Source organism: Salvia splendens, chromosome 5 (assembly GCF_004379255.2).
Source record: "Salvia splendens isolate huo1 chromosome 5, SspV2, whole genome shotgun sequence".
NCBI classification, from domain to species: domain Eukaryota; kingdom Viridiplantae; phylum Streptophyta; class Magnoliopsida; order Lamiales; family Lamiaceae; genus Salvia; species Salvia splendens.
The window spans coordinates 812,323-836,718 of record NC_056036.1 but is presented as its reverse complement, the minus strand read 5'-3'; the positions used below and the strand labels follow the sequence as shown (position 1 = coordinate 836,718).

Sequence of the window (24,396 nt, the reverse complement as noted above, 5' to 3'; positions counted from 1 at the left end):
TATTGATAGAACGAAAATGAAAGACGCAACTTCTTTGTTTTTGTAACTGATTACTTAATGGATAGTTGGTAACTCAATCCAAAATTATATATACACTGTGGATATACATGTATTTTTCTCCATAAAATATAAATATTTTTATATTATTTTAATTAGTTACAATATCTCTTTAATAGTCCACCATTTAGTATTTTTTTAATAAAAATGAGTCAAAATTCAAAATATATAAAAGAAAAAAACACTCCACTCCCCATTCCTGAAAAAAAAATCTGAATTCAATTAATGTAAAAGGGTAAAAAATAAAAACGTCAAATAATATAAAATCTTTAAAATAAATAGAGTAAAAAAACCGAGCTTTATTTGAACTTATAAAAGCAAACTGAAAACTGAAACTCTCAATACACAATCGAAGAAGATGACAATTCAAGCTCTGCTCGGATCGATTCGGAGGCGTTCGTTTGCTACTCGCGTGGCCCATTCTTCGCGATTTGTAAGTCCTCGTTTTTCCAATTTCCGTCTCTCAGTAAGAAAACAGCAATTCCTTCGCTTTTTATTTTTTCCAGTTTCATGCTTATAATTTCATTTATGCGAATCGTTGTTCATCACTCTGCGGCTTTGTTTAGCAATGGAGGAGTAATAAGGTTGTTGGAAAGAAATCAAGGAGTTAATGTGATTGATTTCTAATTGATCTCAAATTGATCATATTCCAAAATTAGGAGATTGTAATTACCATATGAAAATTGTAATCTTACCTATAAGAATGTAATCTCTGCACATATCATTTAAGCAATAATATTATACCATTTTTCGATCCCTAATTGTTTCTTCATGGCGTCAGAGCAGGAAGAATTCTGGCTCAGAGAATTCTCATCATAGCCGAGTGATACCCAAACTCTCGGCCCTTATACCAAAACCAAACCATAGATCAATTCAACCAAAAAGAAACCAATCCAAAGATGACAGATACAGACAACAAGCCAACAGGAGAATCCTCAAAGTTGAGGACAAACAAGGGTGTTACCGTGGCGTTCAAATTGAACGGGAAAAATTACCCGTTGTGGGCTCGACTGATGAAAGTCGAGATTGGAAGCAGGGGGGGATACTCCCACATCTACGACAAACCACCGGAGCCAAACAGCAAGGGGTACCGGGAATGGGAGGAAACCGACTTGATTGTTTTCTCTTGGATCGTCAATAATATCGAAAATGATATTATCGCCGATTTTGCTCATCATCAAACAACTAAAGCCTTGTGGGACAATCTCGCAATCACCTTCGAGAGCAAGGCGGATCCTTATCAAATCTACGACCTGGAAGACAAGATAATATACATGAGACAAGGAAATCTTGATCTCGAGACGTATTACCGTCGGATCCACGGATTGTGGGTGACAATTGATCGAAGTCAGAAACCACCCGTGACATGCTGCGATAAGGGGATCGGGGAATTCCGACAACACACGAGCGAAAAAACGGCTCATCAAATTCCTCACTGGATTAAACCAAGAATACGACCATATCCGTCGGGAGATTCTGAAGGAGCAACCTTACCCCTCAGTCGAAGAAGCCTACGGATGGGTGAAGAAGGAGGCGGCTCGACAAAGAATCATGCCACCGGCATCCTCTCCACCCTCCGGAGACTCCACTGGAGTAGGGAGCGCCGATGCATCATCGGGGGAAATAGGCTATGGATTCGGGGCGCAGAGAGATCGACCGAACCGAGGAGTACCGAACCACCGCGGAGCGCCGCCACCTGCTGGAGCTACACACCATTCCGGAGGAAAAACGGACAAGAGCAAGCTATGGTGTTCCCACTGTGGGAAGAACAAACACACGAGGGAAACTTGCTTCCTCCGTGTGGGTTATCCGGAGTGGTGGGATGAGAAGCAAAAGGCACGAACTCAGGCGAAATTCGCCGCCGTCGGAGTCGCTGAGGTGGAGCAGCGGCAAAACCCCCAAGTTCAGAACAGGGGAGAATCGATTGGAGGAGAAAATCAGGTGAATAACTCTCGCCCGGAAACCCACGGTGGCAGCAACAGCGGCGGCGGCGGAGGGGTTCGGGTCGGGAATTTTGTGGCAAGAGCCGGAGGAGCGACGGAGTCGCAGAAATGGAGCAGCGGCGCAATGGATGGAGGTAACGGGTTTGGTCTTAGACCAAACCCTAATACTTTTCCTTTTTTACAATTAAGCCCTCCAGTTTCTGTAAACCACACAAATAACCCCACTACTTCAAATCGACCCCTAAACTCCTCATATTATGATAAATCACCCACAGCTTTCCTGAAATCCGAAATATACCCACATATTGACCAAATTAAAACCCAAAATCGTTTTGCACCTCTTATGAAAATTTCCGCTGCATTCAACGTGCAAAATATGGGTAAAATTGATACACGGGGATGGATCTTTGATTGTGGAGCCACAGATACTATGACTCCGGTAAAAACGGACTTTAGCGACTTCAGTGAGGTCACTAAGACATATATTCGAACTGCGAATGGGGAGTTAATTAAAGTGGCAGGGGCCGGAACAATAGAAATTTCCCCAAATCTTCGTTTGTCAAATTGTCTATTTGTGCCAAGTTTATCTCAAAGATTAATGTCAGTGAGCCATGTCACACGGGAACTGAATTGTACTCTACTAATGCACCCAAATTGTTGCATTTTACAGGATATTCGGACGAGGAAGATCGTTGGGCGTGGCACTGAGAACCAGGGACTCTACTACGTGGATGGGGTAGCTCAACATGGCAGTGCAATGCTGGCTCAAGGATCCACGAGAGAGGAGGCTTGGCTGTGGCACAGAAGACTAGGACACCCTTCCCATGGTTATTTTCAGCTTTTATTTCCAAACTTTAAAATTCCTAGAGATTTTTCTTGTGAGACATGTGTTTTGGCCAAGAGCCACAGACAATCTTTCAAACCTTCAAATACTCGTATGAAATTTATGTTTGAACTTGTGCATGCTGATGTTTGGGGTCCTGCACCTGTTACTGGGGGAAAGGGTTTTAGATATTTTATTACCTTTATTGATGATTGCACTAGGATGACGTGGATTTATTTCTTGAAACACAAATCTGAAGTAGCCGAAAAATTCAGCTTATTTTTTCATATGATCCAGACTCAGTTTCAAACCACCATAAAAATCCTTCGATCTGATAATGGGAGGGAGTTTGTAAACAATGACATGTCTGAGTTCTTTAAAAAACAAGGCCTTGTTCACCAAACCTCTTGTGCCTATACACCCGAACAAAATGGGGTAGCAGAGAGAAAAAACAGAACGATTCTCGAAGTCACCCGTGCTCTCATGATTGAATCCAAAGTGCCTACCTTTCTTTGGCCCGAAGCCGTGGCAACCTCGATTTACCTCATAAACCGACTACCCACAAAAATCCTCAACAAAAAAACCCCCCTGGATATCCTCTCCCAACAAGCCAAAATACCCGAAACCCTTAGTATGCCACCAAAAGTCTTTGGTTGCTCAGTCTATGTCCATACACCCAAACATGAAAGAACCAAATTCTCACCATGTGCTTCCAAATGTGTCTTTGTGGGATACGGGGTAAACCAAAAGGGGTATCGATGCTATGATCCGAATACTAAGAAAATCATCACCACCATAAATTGCAATTTTTTGGAAACAGAATTCTTTTACCCACACCACCTTAGCAGCCAGGGGGAGAAAAATCCTGAAACTAATCATGGGGACTGTCTAAGTTGGTTTGTGTCACCTCCAAGTCCTTCAATTGAGGAACCAACAGAGACTATTGCGGTCACTGCCGCAGAGCACGCCTCTCCATCAGAGTCTACTCAACCACCCCTCGATCGACCTCGACCAGTATCCCAGGTATGCCCCGTATCTATCCCTGAAGAGAGTACTGTAGTTGATACTAACACTGCAGAAGAAGAAAACAACACCGTTGACGGGGACACGGGGAGATATGTGCTTCCTCCACGGAGTACCCGAGGCATTCCCCCAAAAAGATATTCTCCTGACAGAATCGGTGCTAAGAGTAGATATGGAGTTGCAAACTTTGTCCAAGGAAATCTGAGTAAGATGGCACGAGCATTCCAAGCGGCGCTTTATGAGGAAGAGGAGATCCCACGAACTGCCGAGGAAGCGATGAAGCACACACACTGGAAAGAGGCTATGCTTACAGAGATGAGAGCATTGATGAAAAATAATACGTGGGTGAAAGGAAGGCTACCAGAAGGGGTCAAAGCCGTAGGGTGCAGGTGGGTGTTCACCATCAAACGAAGACCAGATGGCTCAATTGAGAGGTATAAGGCACGACTTGTAGCAAAGGGGTATACTCAGACATACGGGGTCGATTATGCAGAGACTTTCTCACCTGTAGCGAAGATCAACACGGTTAGAGTGTTATTCTCGATCGCTGCAAATAAGGAATGGCCACTCTACCAGTTCGATGTGACCAATGCCTTTCTACATGGAGAACTACCTAAGCCAGTATACATGGATCCCCCAGCAGGTCTTTCAGATGAGTTTCAACCCGGGGAAGTATGCAAGCTCCAGAGAACGTTATATGGACTGAAACAGTCCCCCAGAGCTTGGTTCAGTCGATTCACTGAAGTGATGAAGAAATACGACTACGTGCAGAGTAACTCAGATCACACGCTATTCCTCAAGAAGAAAAATGGAAAAATCACATGCCTTATTGTCTACGTCGACGACATGATCATCACAGGAGACGATGAGGAAGAAATTGGCGAATTGAGGAAAAACCTGTTCAAAGAATTTGAAATGAAAGACCTAGGCCCGCTCAAATACTTCTTGGGAATTGAGGTTTTGAGATCAGAAAAAGGGATCTTCATCAATCAAAGAAAATATGTCCTTGACCTCCTAGCAGAAGTGGGCATGGTAGACTGCAAGCCAGCAGACACCCCGATGATACAGAATCATGGACTGCAGATGGTGGAAGGGGCAAAACTCACAGACAGAGGAAGATACCAGAGATTGGTGGGGAAACTTATTTACCTTTCCCATACCAGACCTGACATAGCATATGCCGTGGGAATTGTAAGCCAGTTTATGCACTCACCGCAAGAGGATCACTGGGAAGCAGTTCTACGCATTGTTCGATACTTGAAAGGCACTGCAGAGTATGGGGTATTATTTGAAAAACATGGACACTTGGAGATCAATGGATTTACTGATGCAGACTGGGCAGGAAACCCAAATGACCGAAAGTCCACGGCAGGATACTTTACGTTAGTAGGAGGAAACCTTGTTACTTGGAGGAGCAAAAAGCAGAAGGTAGTATCACTATCTAGTGCTGAAGCAGAGTTCCGTGGGATCAAGAGTGGTCTCACTGAGATATTATGGCTGAGAAGACTCATGACGGAGCTTAAATTTCATATGTCTAAACCATGCAGACTGTTCTGTGATAACAAGGCTGCAATTAGCATCTCCGAAAATCCAGTTCAGCATGATAGAACCAAACATGTGGAGATCGACAGACATTTCATCAAAGAGAAGCTTGAAGCCAAGATCGTTGATTTCCCATATGTAAGATCAGAAGATCAACTGGCAGATATCCTAACCAAAGCTGTGAACGCAAAGTTATTCAGAGAAGTACTAAGCAAGTTAAGTATCGGGAATCCCGTTGCTTAACTTGAGGGGGAGTGTTGGAAAGAAATCAAGGAGTTAATGTGATTGATTTCTAATTGATCTCAAATTGATCATATTCCAAAATTAGGAGATTGTAATTACCATATGAAAATTGTAATCTTACCTATAAGAATGTAATCTCTGCACATATCATTTAAGCAATAATATTATACCATTTTTCGATCCCTAATTGTTTCTTCAAAGGTGATTTTAGTTGTCCACGGATTGTTTAGAACACTTGTTAGTGCTTGCAGATAGCTTTATTTGCTAAGATTGGCATTTGCGTTGTTATTAGGTTGTTCACATTGATTGTTTAGTGGCCAATTAAAATTTATGCAAAATTGAAGAGTAATTGGGTAATGAAGAGTTCAACTTCAATGTCGAATAGCTGAATCTTCTGAATTAGTTTCTTTTCTCTCCTTTTTTGATATAGCTTAGCACTCTGGTTTTGGGGGAGCACAAGGGCGGATCCATCGAGGCATCTTCGTTGTGTGCAGTGGAGGCTGCTAAGCGTTTGGGTGGAGACAATTCTGTGTCTTTGCTCCTTGCTGGTTCGGGTCCTTCCTTGCAGGAGGCTGCTGCTCATGCTGCTTGTTTCCACCCTTCCATTTCTAAGGTATTCCCAATTTTTTATGAATGATGATCAATTACATTTCAATGGGCTTGTTATGATGCAACTTATTTAATGAGGGAGGGGTATTGCTTAGTTTTTGTGGTGTTGTGATTTTTAAGAGCTTGATTGGAGTTGAGTCGGTCGTGCTAAGCTCAAGTCCGGCTAATTTGTTGAGCTTTATTTATCAACACGTTGAGTCTCATGAGCTTAATCGAGCCCAGACAAGCTTACTAGATTTAAATTTAGATTTGCATTTATATAGTTATTGCTTTTTATTATATATAAACAAATAAAATTAGTTGTATATTCGGTGTACTTGTTACTAACTAAAGTATATAAGAATAAGTTGTACCAAGTTAACAATTATAATATCTAGCAAGTTCAGTTCGGCATGCTTTGTAGTGTCAATCTCAAACTCGAGTACTTCATTAATGAGTTTCATTAAGCAACTTGCACGAGCTTTTATCAGAGTCGGGATCCAAGTAGCTTCATTCATATAGGGAATGGTTGTGAAGCATATTGCTTGTGTTTTGTGGTTCTGTGTAGTATTAGAAATAGTGTGTAGTGGACCATGATCTCATTTGTTATAAAAATTGTACAAAAAATGATAGAATCAAGAAAACAAATATTCTTCTTATCTCTCCTATTAAATAGGAGAGCGTTAGCCTGCTAATAAAGTTGTATTGTTTTAAACGCATAAATTGGGATAACCAACATACTTTTGTTAAAAACGGAGATAGTAGCTTATTGTTTGGAATGAGTAGTGCATTTACGTGTTGATAGTTGGTTCTTACGTGGTATAAAATGGAAGTCAATCACGGTGGAGTTTGACAAGTTATTATTAACAGAAATGCTTTTGCAACACGAAGCAATACGGTTTCATGAGGAATATGTTCTAGTCATTCGGTCTTTCAGATATTAAATATGCATACCTATTTGTTGCTCAGGTCCTTCTTGCTGATTCGGAGAGGTTCACATATGCTCTAGCAGAACCATGGGCTAAACTGGTGCATCTTGTACAACAGAAAGATAGCTATTCTCACATAATTACTGGATCAGGTTCTTTTGGAAAGAATGTTCTCCCCCGTGCAGCAGCACTTCTCGATGTTTCACCTATTACCGATGTTACAGAGATTAGTGGCTCGAATCTTTTTGTTAGGTAATCTATTGTTGTTTGGCTGATGCAAGTTAATACTGGTTGTATGTCAACAAATATGAATTATTAATTGCATTTTACTTGCGTATTCTTTCACAGAGCAGGCCAATATATGCTGGAAATGCTCTTAGTACTGTTCGATACACCGGTTCAAACCCTTGTATGCTGACTATTAGGGCTACTTCATTTCCTACGGGAATGGCGCCAGCTTCGGTTTCAAATGACAAATGTATTGAGAAGATTGATCTTTCAGCCTTCAGCAAAGGTTTGTCATATATTTGATGCTAAAATGTATCCTCTGCTTCATGGTTTTGGTTGTTTAACTTTACATAGGAGAGATTGAGTGACTGCATAACCTTATCTATTCTATTGCATCATGTTTAATTCTCCTTTCAGGAACTATAATCTAGAAACATCTCGTTGTTGTTTCAGATGATGCAGATGGAAAATCGAGATATGTAAGCATCTCCTCTCAGGAGGATACAGAACGCCCAGATCTGGCAAATGCACGCATTGTTGTCACTGGAGGGCGAGGTCTAATAAGTGCTGAGAATTTCAAAATGATCGAGAAGCTTGCTGAGAAACTTGGTGCTGCAGGTCATTATTCTTAAGGATCTTAGACTCATAAGTCGCAACGTTGTGGTCTATAAATCTTTCCTTAAGAAACTTTTAAGTTGCCTGCATCAGTTTTATGGATGGAAATTTAGTACACTATGATATTGTTGTTTTTGTTATTATTTGCGAAATTTCTCTTCCGTCTAATGTCCAATTTCTTGCAGTTGGAGCTACTCGTGCTGCAGTTGATGCGGGATTCGTTCCAAATGAACTCCAGGTAAGACGAAGTGTCTTCATGCATTGTTGTAATTCGTCCATGGTTCCAAAACTACACATGTGTGGACTGTTGTGGTGCTGCCGTTTTTGTGACATATCGCTCGATATTATGTAGGTTGGTCAGACCGGGAAAATTGTTGCTCCGGAACTATACATGGCTTTTGGTGTTTCTGGAGCTATTCAACACTTAGCTGGCATTAGAGATTCAAAAGTCATCGTCGCTGTAAATAAAGATGCTGATGCACCGATATTTCAGGTCATGATCAAGTCTCTCTGTCACACGCATCTTATCGTTATGGTTTCTAATTTCCGTGTTCCAATAAAACGTATATATTGAAGTCTTGAGCCGTTATAACAGTTAAACTGAGATCTGTCTCTAGACGCTAATTTGTGCTTCGTGTTCGTCGTCTTGGCATATGCTGGAATTGCAGGTTGCGGATTATGGACTTGTGGGTGACCTTTTTGAGATCATACCGGAATTGTTAGAGAAACTTCCTGAGAAAAATAGACAGATTTGATCATATTCTGAAATAATCCGTTGTTGTGACATTCATTAATAACTCTGGAAGTTTATAAATTATAAAGACATGTCTTTTTGCCTCAGTTTGAGGCTTTAGTATAAATTTTAAAGGCAGCGCTTCGAACATGAGATCATTGGTCTCGGGTATTAACTACTCTACTACAATGCTAACACATGCAAAGATGATTTTAATTTTACAGAAAAGGAAAGAAAGCATAAATTCCCATAGGTTTTGTTTGTTTGGCACGATTCTACTAATAAAAAAAAGTAATCTGATTCTTGGTTTTTGAAATTGCTGTGTTTCTGTGATTTTTCATATGACAAGGAACGTCCTTAGAATCCCAGATACAATTAAAAAATAGTGCAATTACTCGTGATTTTTTCTCCTAATTTAAGAATTTTTACAAATTTGGATATTTTATTAGTATTATTTATTCTCAATTAATCATTTAAATAAAAATTTATTACTCCGTTTTATAATCTCAAAATTAATTTAATTATAAAAATAGTTATTCAATCTATTCCTAGTTCGTTAGAATTTCAATAATAAATACAAATTCAGAATCCTAATAGTTTCTTTTTTATATTTTCAAATACACGATTAAGTATTTCATGATTGGAGTATTATTTTTTAGACAAATTAAAGGGGTAATTTACAAAAAAATATGATGTATAACGCGATTGGATATTCCGTCAATTATGAAAATGTATGCACATCCAATGTAAGCTGATTGATTATTCCTGATTCGATATGATTGTGACCTTTTGGTTCTACATTCATTTATTATGTACTTATTCAAACTAATTATGATATATTGCCTTTCAATTTAGTTGAACAAGTCCACCAAAAAACTAACCTTATAGTTAAAAATGAGGTAATTTTTTGAGCGTTTTTTAAATATCTCAACCTCATATTTATCTTTTAATACCCAAGCTTACAAGTTCAATATTTAAATAAAAATGTATCGAGTTGATATATTTTCGCAATTAGCATCTTAAAACACGTCTGTCTTGCAAAAAATAAAAAAATTCCAGATATTAAGTTTAATGAGTACTATTAATAGATTCCAGACAAAACAATCCTATGGTTCATGTACTTGATTCTTCTTCCTTTAGGTTTAGGACATCATTAGCATGTCCGAAAAGACAACATTTCAAGAATCAATAACGTTGATTGAAGTTGATGTTTCATATTGCATCTAAGTGATTGGAGGATCACGTTTTTCTATCTTACCAAACACTACCTTAGTCGGCCATAGATTTTAAGATAATAAATATTCCCGACGTCCCATACAAATACATACTTTTGGACTTGCACATTGTTTAATACGAATTGGGGAGAAATATAAAAATGAGACATAACAAAATGATAAAAGTAATGTTAGTGAATAATGAGACTATATTTTTCATAAATTAGAATGGATTAATCTTGTGACATATAAAAATAACAAAAATGACTATTTTTAGGAAGGTAGTATAATACGAAGCAATGCGAGTGGAAAAAGTTTGTAATATAGGTATTTATAGGGGTGTGCATTCGGGTTTCGGTTCGATTTTTTACCAAAACCGAAAAACCGAATTTAGTCCAAAATCAAAACCGAACCGAACCCGAAAAACCGAAAAACCCGAACAAAACCGAAAAAAAACCGAAAAACCTAAAAAAAATAAATATAATAGAAATATATATTTATATGTGTATTTTATTTTATTTTATATATACTAATAGAATATTTATATATAGTATAAAATTAATAATACATATAATATATATTATATAGTAGAATATATTAAAAGAATATATATTATGTATAATATAATATATTAAATTAATAGAATATATATATAATTCGGAATTTCAGTTTTTCGGTTTTTTCTTCACCCGAACCAAAAAACCGAATTTTTTTTATTTTTAAAACCGAACCGAACCGAAAAACCAAAAAAACCGAACCGAATTTCAAAATTTCGGTTTGGTTCGGTTCGGATATTCGGTTTCCGGTTTTTTTGCTCACCCCTAGGTATTTCCATTCAGAATAAAAGCAAATGTCAAATTTAATTTTTATTAAAATTATAGAAATGTCTTCATTTTGTATTTTGTATTTTCTATTTCTACATTTGCTTCTTCCAATCCAGTAACTCTACTTGCAAGAAGATCACTTATTCCAATCCAGTAATTCTACAGTTCTACTTGCATGAAGACCACGGCTAATTATTGGACTTGGAGCTGACGTAAAATACTCAAAGAAATAATAAAGTATGTGAAAATCTAAAGCATCGTATGAGATAATAGAAAATATAAAACGAATAGATAAAAAGTATGACACAAGAAAAAATAAAAAAAAATAGATAATAAAGTAGTAGCAGGAGATAAGAGAGAATTAAGAACAAAAATAATAGTAGTAGTAAAAGAATAAACTATTGGATAAACCTTTTAATTTATTCCCCTCAATTTTTATTTCGTATTTTTGTGCAACGTTGAGTGATGTGTTTTAGAGTTAAAAAATGATGTTTAGTTAATTAAAAGTAAAAATAATGAGAAATCGTCACTGGGCATGTGATATGACGTCATGATGAGATCGAAAACGTACAAAGACGGGAAAAAAAGGAAGAAAAAGAGATAGTAAAACAAAACTAGACTTTCTGCAGTAGCTCAGCACCAACTCTCACATGCCCTTTTTGCTCAAACATGGCGTCTCGGGCCCCACTTTCCATCATCAACCCAATCCCAATTTCAATCCCTTCTTCTTCAATCCTATATCTCCTGCCTCCAATTCACTAATTCCACACTTTCCACAAACCAATTAAACTATGTTCACCGGAAAGCCCGTGAACTCAGGCCCCTACTTCCCGGGCCGGGCCGAGCTCGACCAGATGCCCGACACCCCAACCCGCCGCGCCCAGCACCGCCGCGCTCAATCGGAGACCCAATTCCGCTTCCCCGGCCTCGACGACATCCTCCTCGACGACGACGTCATGGTGGAGCTCAATCTCGACCTTCCCCCGTCGCTCCTCCCGCCGGCGAGCGACGCCGCGCCTCTGAGGAGTTTGTCGCTGGATGCCGACTTCTTCGACGGGCTCAAGGTGGATGCTCCCGCAGCGGCGGAGCCGCGGCCAAAGCATCGGCATAGCAACTCCATGGATGGGCTTTCCGAACTCGCTCTGCTTGACCCCAAGAGAGCTAAAAGGTGTGCTTTTTTACGAACCCTAATTCAATTGAGCTTTAATCTGATCCAATTTATCTTTAATTGTTGTGAAATTGAAGTTTCTGAGGTGTGCGTTGGAGAAATTATGCATTTGTGAGTCATAATTTGTATGTTTATTGTAATTGAGCAACGGAGAACTAAAATCCAGACTATCTATCCTTTTGTGATTGCTCTTGCTCTTTTTGTTCAATCAAGTTGAGATTTTTTTGATGAGTTGGAGAAATTTTGTGAGGTTGGAAGTTACAAAGTCACCTTTATTTGTAGGATTCTTGCGAATAGGCAATCCGCAGCGCGATCAAAAGAGCGTAAAACCCGTTACACGAGTGAGCTCGAGAGGAAGGTTCAGACTCTGCAAACTGAAGCAACCACACTATCAGCTCAGATTACAGTGTTGCAGGTTACATACTAACACTTTAATTCAATGCAATTCATGTTATGTAGATTTCTATAAAGTTCATCTTCGAGTTTGTTAGTTTATCTTTTCAAAGTTTGAGTATGTTTTCGAGTCTTTAGTTTCTTGGAGTTCTAATTCAAATTGGAGTCTTTAGTTTCTTAGTTTATGGTATCCAAAAAACAGTTTAGATTTGCTGGGGAGTGGCCCTTTTTGGAGTTATCTGTTCTTGGTTCGATAGTTTGCTGTTTTCTGTTCTTCGTGCTCTTCTAACAGAATTGCCCCGACAGTAGTTAGTTGATCGACTTTCTCGATTCATGCTTTGATGTATGCATCAATTCTGCAACAGTTACGGGCTTAGTTGTGCTCGTTGAGAACTTGAATATGCATGAGCATGACAGATATAATGATATATAATGTGACAGTAAGTTATGACTTAAGGTGTGATATATCCAATGCAGAGGGATGCCGGTGGATTGACGGCTGCGAACAAGGAACTCAAGCTAAAGCTGCAGGCTTTGCAGCAGCAAGCAGAGCTGAGAGAAGGTATTTCTCTGTCTTATTATGTCTTATGTCTTTGTAGTGAAGAGGTTTTGACGTTGTGTGGTGCATTGATTCAGCTCTTAATGATTCGCTGAGGAATGAGCTGCAGCATCTCAAGATTGCAGCCGGCCAAGCTCCGTCTCCTCACTACTTTGCTAACCACCAATCGCTGCAGCAGCTCAGCAGCCACAACGATGCTCGAGAGTGAACAGGGCGGCATCGTAGTCCCGGGGTTTCAAGCTTGTGCAGAGTTAATTATGTTGTTGTGTGTAAAGGTTCGTGGTTAAGTTGCTATAATGTGTAGAGGCATACATAGAGTTGTATATTCTGTAGTAGTGAAAGTTCAATAAGTGAACATAATAACTTTAATTGCACACGAAATCTATACTTACTACTAGTATATATGGTATAGAAACACAGTTTCAAATGCTTCAAAATAAAAAAAAAGGAAATACAATTTCAACTCATGAATGCAATGTTGCAATTTAATTGGTAATGTGACACTATGTTGTGACGGTTTACAATTCTTTCTTTCAATATGAAATTTCCCAACTACAGATTATAGATAGACAAAAATGATTTATGAGGTACGATATTTTCAGTAGTCGTTTCGAGGAATTAATTACACCTTTAATTTCGAAGAGAGAAATGAAAATAATAAAACAAATGTTAATTGAAATTTAAAATCCGATCCAACTGGAAAATGACAATTTATTGCATGTATAAAAATAATAAAATCTATTCAATCTAAAGCAAATTTAAAAAAATGAGTCGCTTTTGTTCTCCAACCGGTTTGATTGTACTTGTTTTTTCCACACCCACTGAATGATAGAACCGCCAGAATACCGTTTTTCCGAACTAATTAGTGTTATTGATCCAACATTAAAAAAAATACAATTAAACTTAGTTGAGACCGATGAAATACCTATTTAAATAATAATATTTAAAAAATGTAATTAGTTTTGTAAAAATAGAAAATAAAATTTTAAATTAATATTTTTTTTCATATTTTATTAAAACTATCACTGAGCAATGTTTAAGAATTAAGAATCAAAATATTGGGTAAAATAAGAAAACGAAAAGAAAAAAGAAAAATACAGTTCGCGCAACATTTTTTTGAATTCTTTCGAATTCTACGATTATTGATTCATAATATCCATTTGTAATCGAACTTTTTGTTTGTTGCATAATTCTTCTTCTCATTTTCTAATCAGTACTCAAAAACCCTTTGGCATCAAAATTCCGCTAATCCATTCAACCTTTTATGCCCTAAATTCTGAGATAAAGCTAAGAGGTATAGCACTGACGGCGATAGAAGCTGCGCATTTGTTGCAGATTCGCACGATCTAAGTTAAGTATTTATTCGAGTTTTAATCGCTTGATACAAAGCAAACATAGTTTATTTTTTCTGGATTCTGCTTAGTCATTGGCAATTTTCATTCGCAACACCTGAGATAGAGAGAGAGCGAAATTGTTTCCGAAGCTGGGAAGGGAATTTCGTAGACGCGCCTCAGTCAATTTCTGATCTGAATGCTGCTCTTATCTGTTTGTTGATGTTTTTAGTGAATGTATGCCCTTGTTTTTACTAAAAATCTGGTATGCAGCTGAAAATAGATGGCAATGTGTTGTAGATACAGTTTTAGCACCTAAAAACAACAAACGCTATCAGTTGTTATGTGAGACACAAGTCATCATCGCTTAGTCTGTGCAACGCATATTGTGGCTAAGTTAACTGTTAATGCAACTATCAGCGCAGATAATTGGATGTGTGAAATCAGGTTTGGAAATTTTGATTTTAATCATAAAAATGGCGAAAACAGCCTAGCAAATTGGCACCAAATGCTGTCAAATTGTGTTTAATAAGTATATTATAGTGATATGGTTATATAATTTTTAATTCGATGTAATGAGTGTTTCTTTTATTCTCTTCCTTTTGTATCTTTGGGCCAGTTAGATTCTCGGATGCTCTTCTCTTAGCTTACTAATTTCAATCATTCTTAAGGAGAACTGCAATGTGATAGTGTCAGCGCATGTAATTTCCAGTGTGCGGGTGATAAACTGAGCAAGGCATCAAGCTTTGATATTATGGAACTCATACAAAACTTTTAGTCGATGTGTTTCTGTAACTGTAGAAACATACGGAATCTGATTTATGAAAACTGTAAAACCAACATGAGATATCTATGGTGACAGAACATGATACGAGCATGTATCTGCCACACCACTAAATGATCATGTCAAGTTAGTTACTTAGTAATGCTATTAGTCTTAGTTGGTTTCCCACGTTTCTTAGTAGTGCAGATTAGTTTCCCATGTTTCATTATGGTCCATTATCTTAAGTAGAGTAGTGGTTAGTTAATCATTGCTGTAAGCCTCTGTGGCATTGAATCGGGCAACAATAGAAAAACATATTTCCCTTTCCTTTAGTTTATCAAGTTCCTTTTCTTTAGTGTATCAAGTCTTCTTAAATTTCCATACGTTTAGTTATTTTGTTGGAGTTAGAATCCGCTCGAAGGATTCAAGTTCGTAACAGAACATATGCATATTTATTTACAAGATACTGCTTTTTAGTTTGACATTGTTTTGAGCTAGAAAAATGCCTCACTATAACCATACTTTTCTTGTTCCCAGTTGATGGATGAATACCATAAGAACTCGCTAGTTGAACCTTCAATGCAGCCATTGCATGCACCAACTGAAGCTTCGAAGCAGCCGTCTGCACTTGAAGGATGTAGATCGCAAGTTCCTGTTCAATTTTGGTTTTCTGTACTCAGTTTTCGTGATAGAAAATGTAAACTGTAAATATGTATGTGCTAAATCTAATTTACTAAGGAACACATAAAGACAAACAAAACTGGCCCTGAAAATTAATGAACATATGAATCATGATTATATCTGAAGTGGCCTATATATAGAATGTAAATATAAAAATTGGCTCCATATAAATTAATTGAATTTAAAATTTAGCCTAGACAATAGCTGCAGCTACCCAGGCAAGCAGCCTAACAAAATTTCGAATATATAGTCAAAATCTTTACTTAGTTTTGGGTGGCCGAAAGTGTAATATTGCATGCATGCATGCATGCCGTGTTTTTTGGCGGGAAAAACTCTTGCAAGCATTGAGTTCTAATATATAGAATAGTTTATATTATTGGTGATGTTCAGCTTGTTTCTTTTTTACATGCAGTTCTGGGGTGGACAAGCCCATAGGTTGCTTCCATGCAGCAATTCAGGTAATATGTCAAAGTTATATTATGCATTTTTTAACCATGTAAGTCGTGTCTTGAGCATATCTATGAAATTGATGAGATTTATGGATGTTGGATGATATAATAAAGGAAAAAAGTAGAATACTCTGTTGGTATGTGGTTCATGCTTTAGTTGGCCACCTCTTACTGCCTATTAAATTGCTATGCTGCCTTCAATCAGTTATGAATATGAGCTGTGCCTTATGCAGGAGTTAATTGTCATTGATGATATCTTGTCAGCATTGGTTGGGATTGACGGACGTTATATCTCTATCCGCAGAGTAGAAGGGAAGGATGATACTGTGTCCTTCCAAGTTGATGCATCTATGGATTTGGCACTTCAGGCAAGAAGTCTAATTCATTCCTTTTTCTATTCTAATGGAATGAATGTTTTCCAATTTTGCTTCCACGGAAGACTTGTTTTCATCGGGACTTCTTAAACCTAATCGTATATCCTGATGTTTGCAGGAATCTGCAAAAAGAATATTTCCTTTATGCGAGAGCTACATACTTATAAGTCAGTTTGTTGAGTCAAGGTCCCAGTTCAAGAGCGGTCTTGTCAATCATGCTTTTGCAGCAGCACTTCGGACATTACTTCTTGTAGGTTTCTCTCTTTCTCTCCATTTCACTCTCTATTAAGTTTTGAACTTTCTTAATTCTGGTGATTTAATCAGCATGATACTCAATTTGTAGGATGGTTTATGGAAGAAAAGGGCAATTAGTTTTATTGTCATAGTTTTGCATGTCTTGTGTGTGGCATTTTATGCCAGAATGTGGCAGAAGTGTCTTTTATTCTGCAATAGTTGATAACATGACCACAATGAAATGCACAGTTGCTGTTGTAAAAGGTTCTGACAAAACTAAATGACATAACCATGTGGTTGAAGAAGAGCTCACACCTTATATTGTTTTCCGCCAAGAAAAACAAAAGCCAATCTATTTCCAAGCATGTTCAGAAAATTGGGTATTGCTTAATAGGGCTGTCAAACCGAGCTAGTTTTGGCTCCCTAGTCTATATGGTCGTCAGTGTCATCCTATGTATTGCTTATTTTAGAAAACTAATGTTTTATGAATAAATTTGTGTATTAGGATTACCAAGCCATGGTGGCACAACTTGAACATCAGTTTCGTCTTGGAAAACTTTCAGTTCAAGGACTATGGTTCTATTGCCAGGTTTTACTTCCATACCTAACTTATTGTATTCCTCAACCGCCCCCCCCCCCCCCCCCCCCAATATCAAGGTTATAAATTTTTTTCCAATGCAGCCAATGTTGGGGGCAATGCCAGCTTTAACCATAGTGATTAAGAAGGCTTCAGCCAGTAATTTTATTGGCTCTGCTGTTCTTAACCTCCTACAAAGCCAGGTTTGGCTACTGCTTAGTTAATGTCACTGAATTTTTTTGTCCAGATTATTGCCTGGCAATCATATTTTCTTAACAATTTCAGGCCAAGGCCATGGCTGGTGATCATGTAGTGAGGTCTTTGCTGGAAAAGATGTCACAAAGTGCAAGCCAAGCATATCTTGTAATATTAGAGAGGTACAATTGCAGTTGATGCTTGCATGGTTAAACAATATGATTTCTGGATTTACCCTTGGAATGGTATAGGCATTATTAGACCTGATGCTTAAATGCTCTCCTTCGAAGTACTCCCTCCGTCCCACTCTAAGTAACACATTTTCCTTTTTGGGATGTCCCACTCTAAATGTCACATTTTTAAATATAAAAACATCACTCTCTCTACTTTTCCCTCTCTTCTAATTTATTCTCTCCACTTAACTCACAAAATAACACTACATAAAATCCAGTGCCAAATTAGAAATGTTCCACTTAGAGTGGGACGGAGGGATTAATTATAATTTCTACTGTTGTGACAAAGCATTGTGGAGGAAAAATAGCAGTGCAGTGCCAATTAGTTGCATTCTTTTCTAGAACAGATATTTAGTACTCCATATCTGAAGGGAAATATGTTTCAATTGTAGGTGGGTATATGAGGGTGTAATTGATGACCCATATGGGGAATTTTTTATCGCTGAGAACAAGTCTCTTCAAAAGGTATGTCTTCACTTATAAGTGTGGGCTTCAGGTTTAAGTTATAGCGGCTGTGCTAATTTTTTTAAACAGGAAAGTCTCACGCAAGATTATTACACGAAGTATTGGCAACAACGCTACAGCTTGAAAGATGATATCCCCAGTTTCCTTGCCAATGCTGCTGAAACAATTTTGACCACGGGAAAATATCTAAATGTTATGAGAGAATGTGGGCACTGTATTCAGGTTTATCTCGTGATATTTCTCTGGTTCTAATACGCCTTTGAGTTCAATGGTCAACGGTTATGATTTGGTTGTTTTAAGCAGGTGCCTGTAGCAGAAAACACAAAGTTGACAATGGTTGGCTCTAATCATCGCTACCTTGAGTGCATTAAAGCTGCTTATGATTTTGCTAGTGGTGAATTATTGAACCTCATTAAAGACAAGGTCTGGTTCAGGAAATAAGCATTCGATCCTACCTCACTGCTTTCATTTCCACTGTATCTATCTCTCAACTTAATCTCTATGCTACTACTGCAGTATGACTTAAAGGGAAAGCTGATGTCAATCAAACATTATCTCCTTCTCGATCAGGTATGACTAACATATACAATTGTGCTTTCTCCAAGTAAATGTGGGATTCAGAATTTCTTTTTCTGCAAAAAATTTATTGGTAGATTAGGGATACTTAAATGAATTTCTGAACTAATAAAAACTGAACCATTATTCCAGTAGAAGTGTAGAACTTTCATCCATTTGTGACTTTTGAATTAGAACTTTGTAGGAAAGCTACTGTGTCTTAGTTTCCTTTCTTATAAATTAAGATTCCAGGGTGATTTTTTGGTCCACTTCATGGATATTGCTCGGGAGGAACTCATGAAAAAGCCAGATGAAATTTCAGTTGAAAAGCTGCAGGTGTGTAGGTGTATTATTTGCAAGAGAATTTACGTTTGTCTTGTAATTTCTCATAAATAATTGTTGCACTTGGTACTAGTCTCTCCTGGACCTTGCATTACGATCCACGGCAGCTGTGGCAGATCCATATCATGAAGACTTGACATGTTGTGTGGTTAGTAATTAAAAATTTTGTGGTTAGTGGTTACTACTAGTGTCGTGGAAATCTACTGTGCTACCTTCTCAACAATATTTACTATGTTGTTTCCAGGAAAAGACAACTTTATTGAAAAGGTTGATTGAACTTAAAGATCTTCAGATCAGCCAGACTATTTCCGGCAATGATGATCTCGAAGAGCCTTTGAGCATTACAGGATTGGAAACATTTTCTTTGAGTTTCAAGGTTTGTAACAAGTGTTTCTTTTAATTTTTTTTTGTGGTTAGGCATGGGTCCTGGTCTATTTGCTCATGCAAGAATCATATAATCACGTTTTCTGCTGGTCAACTTGTCTAAATGCAGCATCTCGGTGATAATAAGCTCCATAATGTTACTGAAAGTCTTAAGTGATTATTTTTTTCAGGTTCAATGGCCGTTATCACTTGTGATCTCAAAAAAGGCTTTGACCAAATATCAGCTAATATTTCGGTGTCTGTTTCACTGCAAGTATGTGAATCGGCAACTTGGTGCTGCATGGCAGTTGCATCAAGTATGATTCTTGTAATTCTTCTATCTGTCTCTTGTTATATTCCCACCTTTGTGATGCTTACCAAAGTCTTATATTATAGGGTCTGCGAAGACTTGATAAGCAAGGAATAGCGATTTCAGTGTCATCTTTGCTATGCCGGAATATGCTTAAGTTCATCAACAGCCTTCTGCATTATCTGACATTTGAGGCAGGTTTCCCTACTTCAGTTTTCCTCGTATATGTCTATGGACTGGCTGGGGTGGAATTATTAAGTAACTACCTAATACTCTTTTCGTGATGCTGCATTCACTTTCAGGTTCTCGAACCAAATTGGCATATCATGGACAATAGACTTCAGACTGCAAAGAGTATTGATGAGGTTGGCGGATCTATTTTCCTTCATACTTGTTTTGTTTGAAATTCTGTAATGTTTTTTACTGTTGCGACTTCATTTTGATGCAGGTTTTACAACATCATGATTTTTTCCTTGACAAGTGTTTGAGAGAGTGCTTGCTTCTCTCACCTGTTCTTCTCAAGGTTAGTCGTGTATTACATCCTACTAACATGCTCTCACAAATGCTCTCCGGAGCTTTTATTGCTTAACATTTCATTTTCTATAACTAATATTTTTGTGTATGTAGTGTTTTTATATTCAAACTTGCAACCTCATATCTGAATCGGGCCACTTGAGATTCCATTTTTGCTCATTGGTGATTTTTGTCCATTTTAGAAGCTAGAGACAATGAAATCGATATGCCTTCAGTATGCAGCAGCAGCGCAATGGCTGGTTACCTATTCCATCGATGCTCCCAAGACCGACAGTCCCGAGCTGGATAAATACAAGAAGTTGAAACTAAGGACGCGTTCTCAGACTCAGAAAGTAACAGCTGAAAATGCAACTGTCATTGAATCTATCTTGTACGTTACAACAATTTCCTGTTATTCTTTTCTCTCTCGGAGCATTCGACTGTCTCGTTGATGTTCTTGTTGACTTCCCTCTTTCAGGAAGTTTGAGCGCAAATTTTCTGCTGAGCTTCAGAGTCTAGGACCGATATTGAGCAGTAGTTCTCGTGCAGAGCCATACTTGACTCATCTCGCACAGTGGCTTCTTGGCGTGGGAAGCGACTAAGATGCAGCCACATCTGTCTATGGTTCGTCCGTTTCCCTGCTTTGTGTTCATTTTGTTGTTGGTTTTATATTATCCTTTCCTTTAGTGTATTTGATTAGTTAAGGAGATTTGTTAGAAATCCATTGCCACTTTCAAACTATGGAAAGTGTCTGTTATATGATAGTTATGTCGTGGTTTCAAAAGTTCTTTGCCCTAATATTGTTACCAAGATTACCCCGTCTATAATAGCATCTCTAACCATTTACATTAAATTCAAACTCATTTTAGTATAAATGTCACACTAAATATGATTTTACTCCAACCATTTAGACTGAACTCAAACTTAAAAGAATATTTTTCTATATTATGCTTTTTTTAACTCACAAAACTTAAAAACTTTTGGGTTTATGTTTAGTGTAAACTTAAAGATAGGTATTTTTTTCTCAAAAATTAAAAATGGAATTGGTTTTGGAGTACTATTAGAGCTAATTACCTATTTCATTTTAAGTTTTAGTATATCCTTGGAGATGGTCTAAGTAATACGAAGTAGTAGTTTGTTTGTAATATTTTGATTTGTCCAGTCCCTTTTCATTTTTCGTAATATGACGACCCTAATCACGTTTTCTCACTTTTTCTTTAGCATATCTTATCTACTCTATTCATTTTATTTATTTTCTCTAGTACTTTATCATATTAATTTTAGTTAGTTAGGTTATTTTTAACGGATGAAGAGAATCTTAAAATATGTGTAGTCCTGGCTATTATTGAAAGTGGATAGAGATAGTAGTATCTAGAGACACGTACGAATCATCCAAATAATTTTAGGACACATATCAAATTCAAAATGAAGTTCTTTGATAAGTCCAAGTCTAGGTCGTGGCTGTCATTTTTACTACTCTTACTATCATCTTTTAGGTCAACTTGACTGTGTGGTAGCAGTTGTGAAATTAACCCCCTCTATCTATTTTTCACTACTTACATTTCTATCGAGTACTGTAGTATAAAATTTAATCATTGGCCATTACATTTTTTTTATTATAAATACGTAGAAGTTTAAAGGTCACATTAACTCGAGTTTGAATCATTTGGCCTCAGATTTTAATCACATTATCATTTAGGCCAATATCCGCACACTGTCATTTCGTTTATTTGGTCGAATTCGAATCATCTAACCTCAGGTTATATGTCACTAGACTAACATACCACACCGTCATTTCATTTAATTGGTTTGAGGGTACGTGGGTTTTAGGTATAGATTCATATTTAAGGAAAATGTATAATTATATATATAAGGAAGAGTGTTGTAGTTTTAGATTATTATTTGGTTTAAAAGCTTTTGTACTCCCAATTTAGAGTTAAAAAACACAATATGTCATGAACAAAAGCAATTTAGATATTTATATTTTATTCATCAATCTCGTAATAAGTAAACATACTTCAATATTTCTCTATTTAGAGATATAAAAATCATGATGTATCATCGTTCAAAGTAAACCAGGTATAAGAAATATGATTCTCGCCTTAAATAACAAATTCATAAATTATCATATTATTTCTTATTTTGATTTTAGAGGGATAAATAGTAAACATATTTCAATCAGCACACGGTAGTTTGGAGTTATAATTTCTCCACCTAATGAAGACTTCTGAAAAAGGACAATGGGTTGAAAGAGTCTTCGTGATTAGATTTTATTCTCAATTTCAAATTTGTGGAAAAAACGTAATGGAAGAATTTGCTACAAAGCAAAAGGTTGAATATTATCGAAACACTTAGAAAATGAGTCTAAATTGCAAAAAAATCCATATTTTAAATTTAAAATGCAATCATAGTCAAGAAAATAGGAAAGGTGGCGTACCAGCTTGATCTTTTGCCTGAAGCAAGGACACACAACGTTTTCCTTATCAATCTCCTTCGACCATTTGTAGCCGGAACTTCCCTGCCGAGCCTCACCACACTGTCGCGAGAGGCTATGGCTGGATGACCTATGGCTAGTCCGGCCAGTCCGAGCCACGGCTAGCTGAACCGTCCTCGTCAATCGGGTACTATAGGAGCATTGTAAGATAAACTGGTCTGATAGCGCCGAAGATGAGAGCACTTGGGAACCGACCGAGAGCATACAAAGTCATTTTTTCCGAATGTTCGCCTTGAGGACAAGGCTGTTGCTAACTCGGGTGGAGTTGATATGCTGCTTGCAATAGGGATCACCCGCAATGCGTCGTCGACGCCTGGCACAGCTGACGTCGAACCAAAAACGGCCACAGAGAAAGCGTGGCCTGCCAAAGAGATATGACGGTTGAGTTTAAATTGTTTCCATAGCTAGTCGGTTATAATTTTATGTATTTTATTTCCTTTTGAGTCGAGCATAATTATGGGCTCATTTCCGAGTTTCTTTACGCTTCTTTCCCGGATAGTATTAGGAGTCGAACCGCTTAGTCCTGTAAATACTTCTAATTCAATCATTACGCAATAAGAAAAACTAGAATTGGTATCTTCTTCTTTCGCTTTTACTTTCATCGCAAGTTTCACAAACCCTAACCCTTAAATACTCCAAAACGTCGCATTCATCCTTTGACGACCCTTCACCGGTCATCTTCCAGGAATTCGTTTGCCGAGAATATCTTGGGGTCGCCCACTCTGATATCATTTTAGAAGCATGGGCGGACCCATGTAGAAATAGGGTAGGGCTAAAGCCCTTAATAAAAATATTTTTTAAACTATTTTCTTTTATAGATTTTTAAAATTTATTCAAATTTAATGTAAATTATTATATAAAAGCTCTTATAAATGATCTAAAACACTAAAAATATAACTTTAGAACAAAATTTAGAAATCACAGCCCCCAATCATATTTTTTTCTGCGTCTGCCCCTGTTTAGAAGTTCATGAGGTTTCAACTTAAAACGAATTGATGATAAGTGGATTTACTAAATACTACAAATTCTACAATGATATATTTGTTTCATTTGCAAATAGATTCGAGGCAGACTCAATAGCTAATGAATATTCTGGCTGATTCACACCCTCATAAATTATCCTAGCATTAAAATGATTGGCATTATAATAGCAAGGAAATAAAAAAGGTATGTGCACAAAGTTTATATATGTATTCCTAATCATCCTTGCCATAACACTTAACAAAGATGGCCAGCTCAAATCCAAGTATCGCAACTCAATCTTTCTTCCTTATTTTCTTCCATATTACTTGTTTCAAACTATGCAAATGCAACTCTTTTTTCTGCCCACAAATTGAAAAACAGTCACTCCTAAGTTTTAAGCAGTCCTTGCAAGATCCATACCATCAACTCTCTTCATGGGATGATTATAATGGTGTCAACTGTTGCAAATGGAATGGTGTAATTTGCAACAACTCAACTGGCGATGTGCACCAACTCCATCTCCGCGGTTTGAGTTTGAGAGGCCAAATCAGTTCATCTTTGCTCAATCTCAAACACTTGACTCATCTTGACTTGAGTCTCAACAACTTCAAACAAACAAACAATCCCTTCCTTCTTCGGATCATTCACAAAGCTCGAGGTTTTCAACCTCTC

At 37.4% G+C, this 24,396-nt stretch overlaps 3 protein-coding genes across 14 annotated transcripts; all 3 read left to right on the top strand.

Annotated features, from left to right (window-relative positions):
• The first annotated feature begins 368 nt into the window (after positions 1 to 368).
• On the top strand, positions 369 to 8,877 carry LOC121803470 (electron transfer flavoprotein subunit alpha, mitochondrial-like). Of its 4 annotated transcripts, none has more exons than XM_042203134.1 (9): positions 397 to 490; positions 2,671 to 2,827; positions 6,062 to 6,244; positions 7,189 to 7,400; positions 7,502 to 7,662; positions 7,830 to 7,994; positions 8,177 to 8,229; positions 8,344 to 8,484; positions 8,660 to 8,877. In XM_042203134.1, the coding sequence occupies exons 2-9, from the start codon at positions 2,825 to 2,827 to the stop codon at positions 8,744 to 8,746; spliced, it is 1,005 nt and encodes a 334-aa protein (XP_042059068.1). In that variant the 5' UTR covers positions 397 to 490; positions 2,671 to 2,824; the 3' UTR covers positions 8,747 to 8,877. The 4 variants fall into 4 exon arrangements, with proteins under 4 accessions (XP_042059065.1, XP_042059068.1, XP_042059067.1 ...); XM_042203133.1 differs by lacking the exon at positions 397 to 490 and adding an exon at positions 1,504 to 2,134; XM_042203131.1 differs by lacking the exon at positions 2,671 to 2,827 and having other exon boundaries at positions 369 to 490.
• Positions 8,878 to 11,388: 2,511 nt separating this feature from the next.
• LOC121801932 (transcription factor VIP1-like) lies at positions 11,389 to 13,256 on the top strand. The gene is made up of 4 exons (XM_042201406.1): positions 11,389 to 11,930; positions 12,213 to 12,345; positions 12,801 to 12,885; positions 12,960 to 13,256. Exons 1-4 carry the CDS (start codon positions 11,554 to 11,556, stop codon positions 13,088 to 13,090), a joined length of 726 nt encoding a protein of 241 aa, XP_042057340.1. The 5' UTR covers positions 11,389 to 11,553; the 3' UTR covers positions 13,091 to 13,256.
• Positions 13,257 to 13,952: 696 nt separating this feature from the next.
• LOC121804386 (gamma-tubulin complex component 2-like) lies at positions 13,953 to 23,339 on the top strand. 9 transcript variants are annotated; one of them, XM_042203899.1, is made up of 21 exons: positions 13,953 to 15,620; positions 16,070 to 16,115; positions 16,340 to 16,474; positions 16,599 to 16,730; positions 17,220 to 17,303; positions 17,396 to 17,494; positions 17,577 to 17,668; positions 18,112 to 18,184; positions 18,254 to 18,406; positions 18,488 to 18,607; positions 18,701 to 18,754; positions 18,992 to 19,075; positions 19,155 to 19,229; positions 19,326 to 19,457; positions 19,636 to 19,761; positions 19,841 to 19,948; positions 20,057 to 20,119; positions 20,203 to 20,277; positions 20,471 to 20,658; positions 20,746 to 20,891; positions 22,775 to 23,339. In XM_042203899.1, the coding sequence occupies exons 1-20, from the start codon at positions 15,517 to 15,519 to the stop codon at positions 20,867 to 20,869; spliced, it is 2,067 nt and encodes a 688-aa protein (XP_042059833.1). In that variant the 5' UTR covers positions 13,953 to 15,516; the 3' UTR covers positions 20,870 to 20,891; positions 22,775 to 23,339. The 9 variants fall into 9 exon arrangements, with proteins under 9 accessions (XP_042059833.1, XP_042059834.1, XP_042059837.1 ...); XM_042203900.1 differs by lacking the exon at positions 22,775 to 23,339 and having other exon boundaries at positions 13,953 to 14,232; positions 15,514 to 15,620; positions 20,746 to 21,051; XM_042203903.1 differs by lacking the exon at positions 22,775 to 23,339 and having other exon boundaries at positions 13,953 to 14,232; positions 15,514 to 15,624; positions 20,746 to 21,051.
• Positions 23,340 to 24,396: the final 1,057 nt, after the last annotated feature.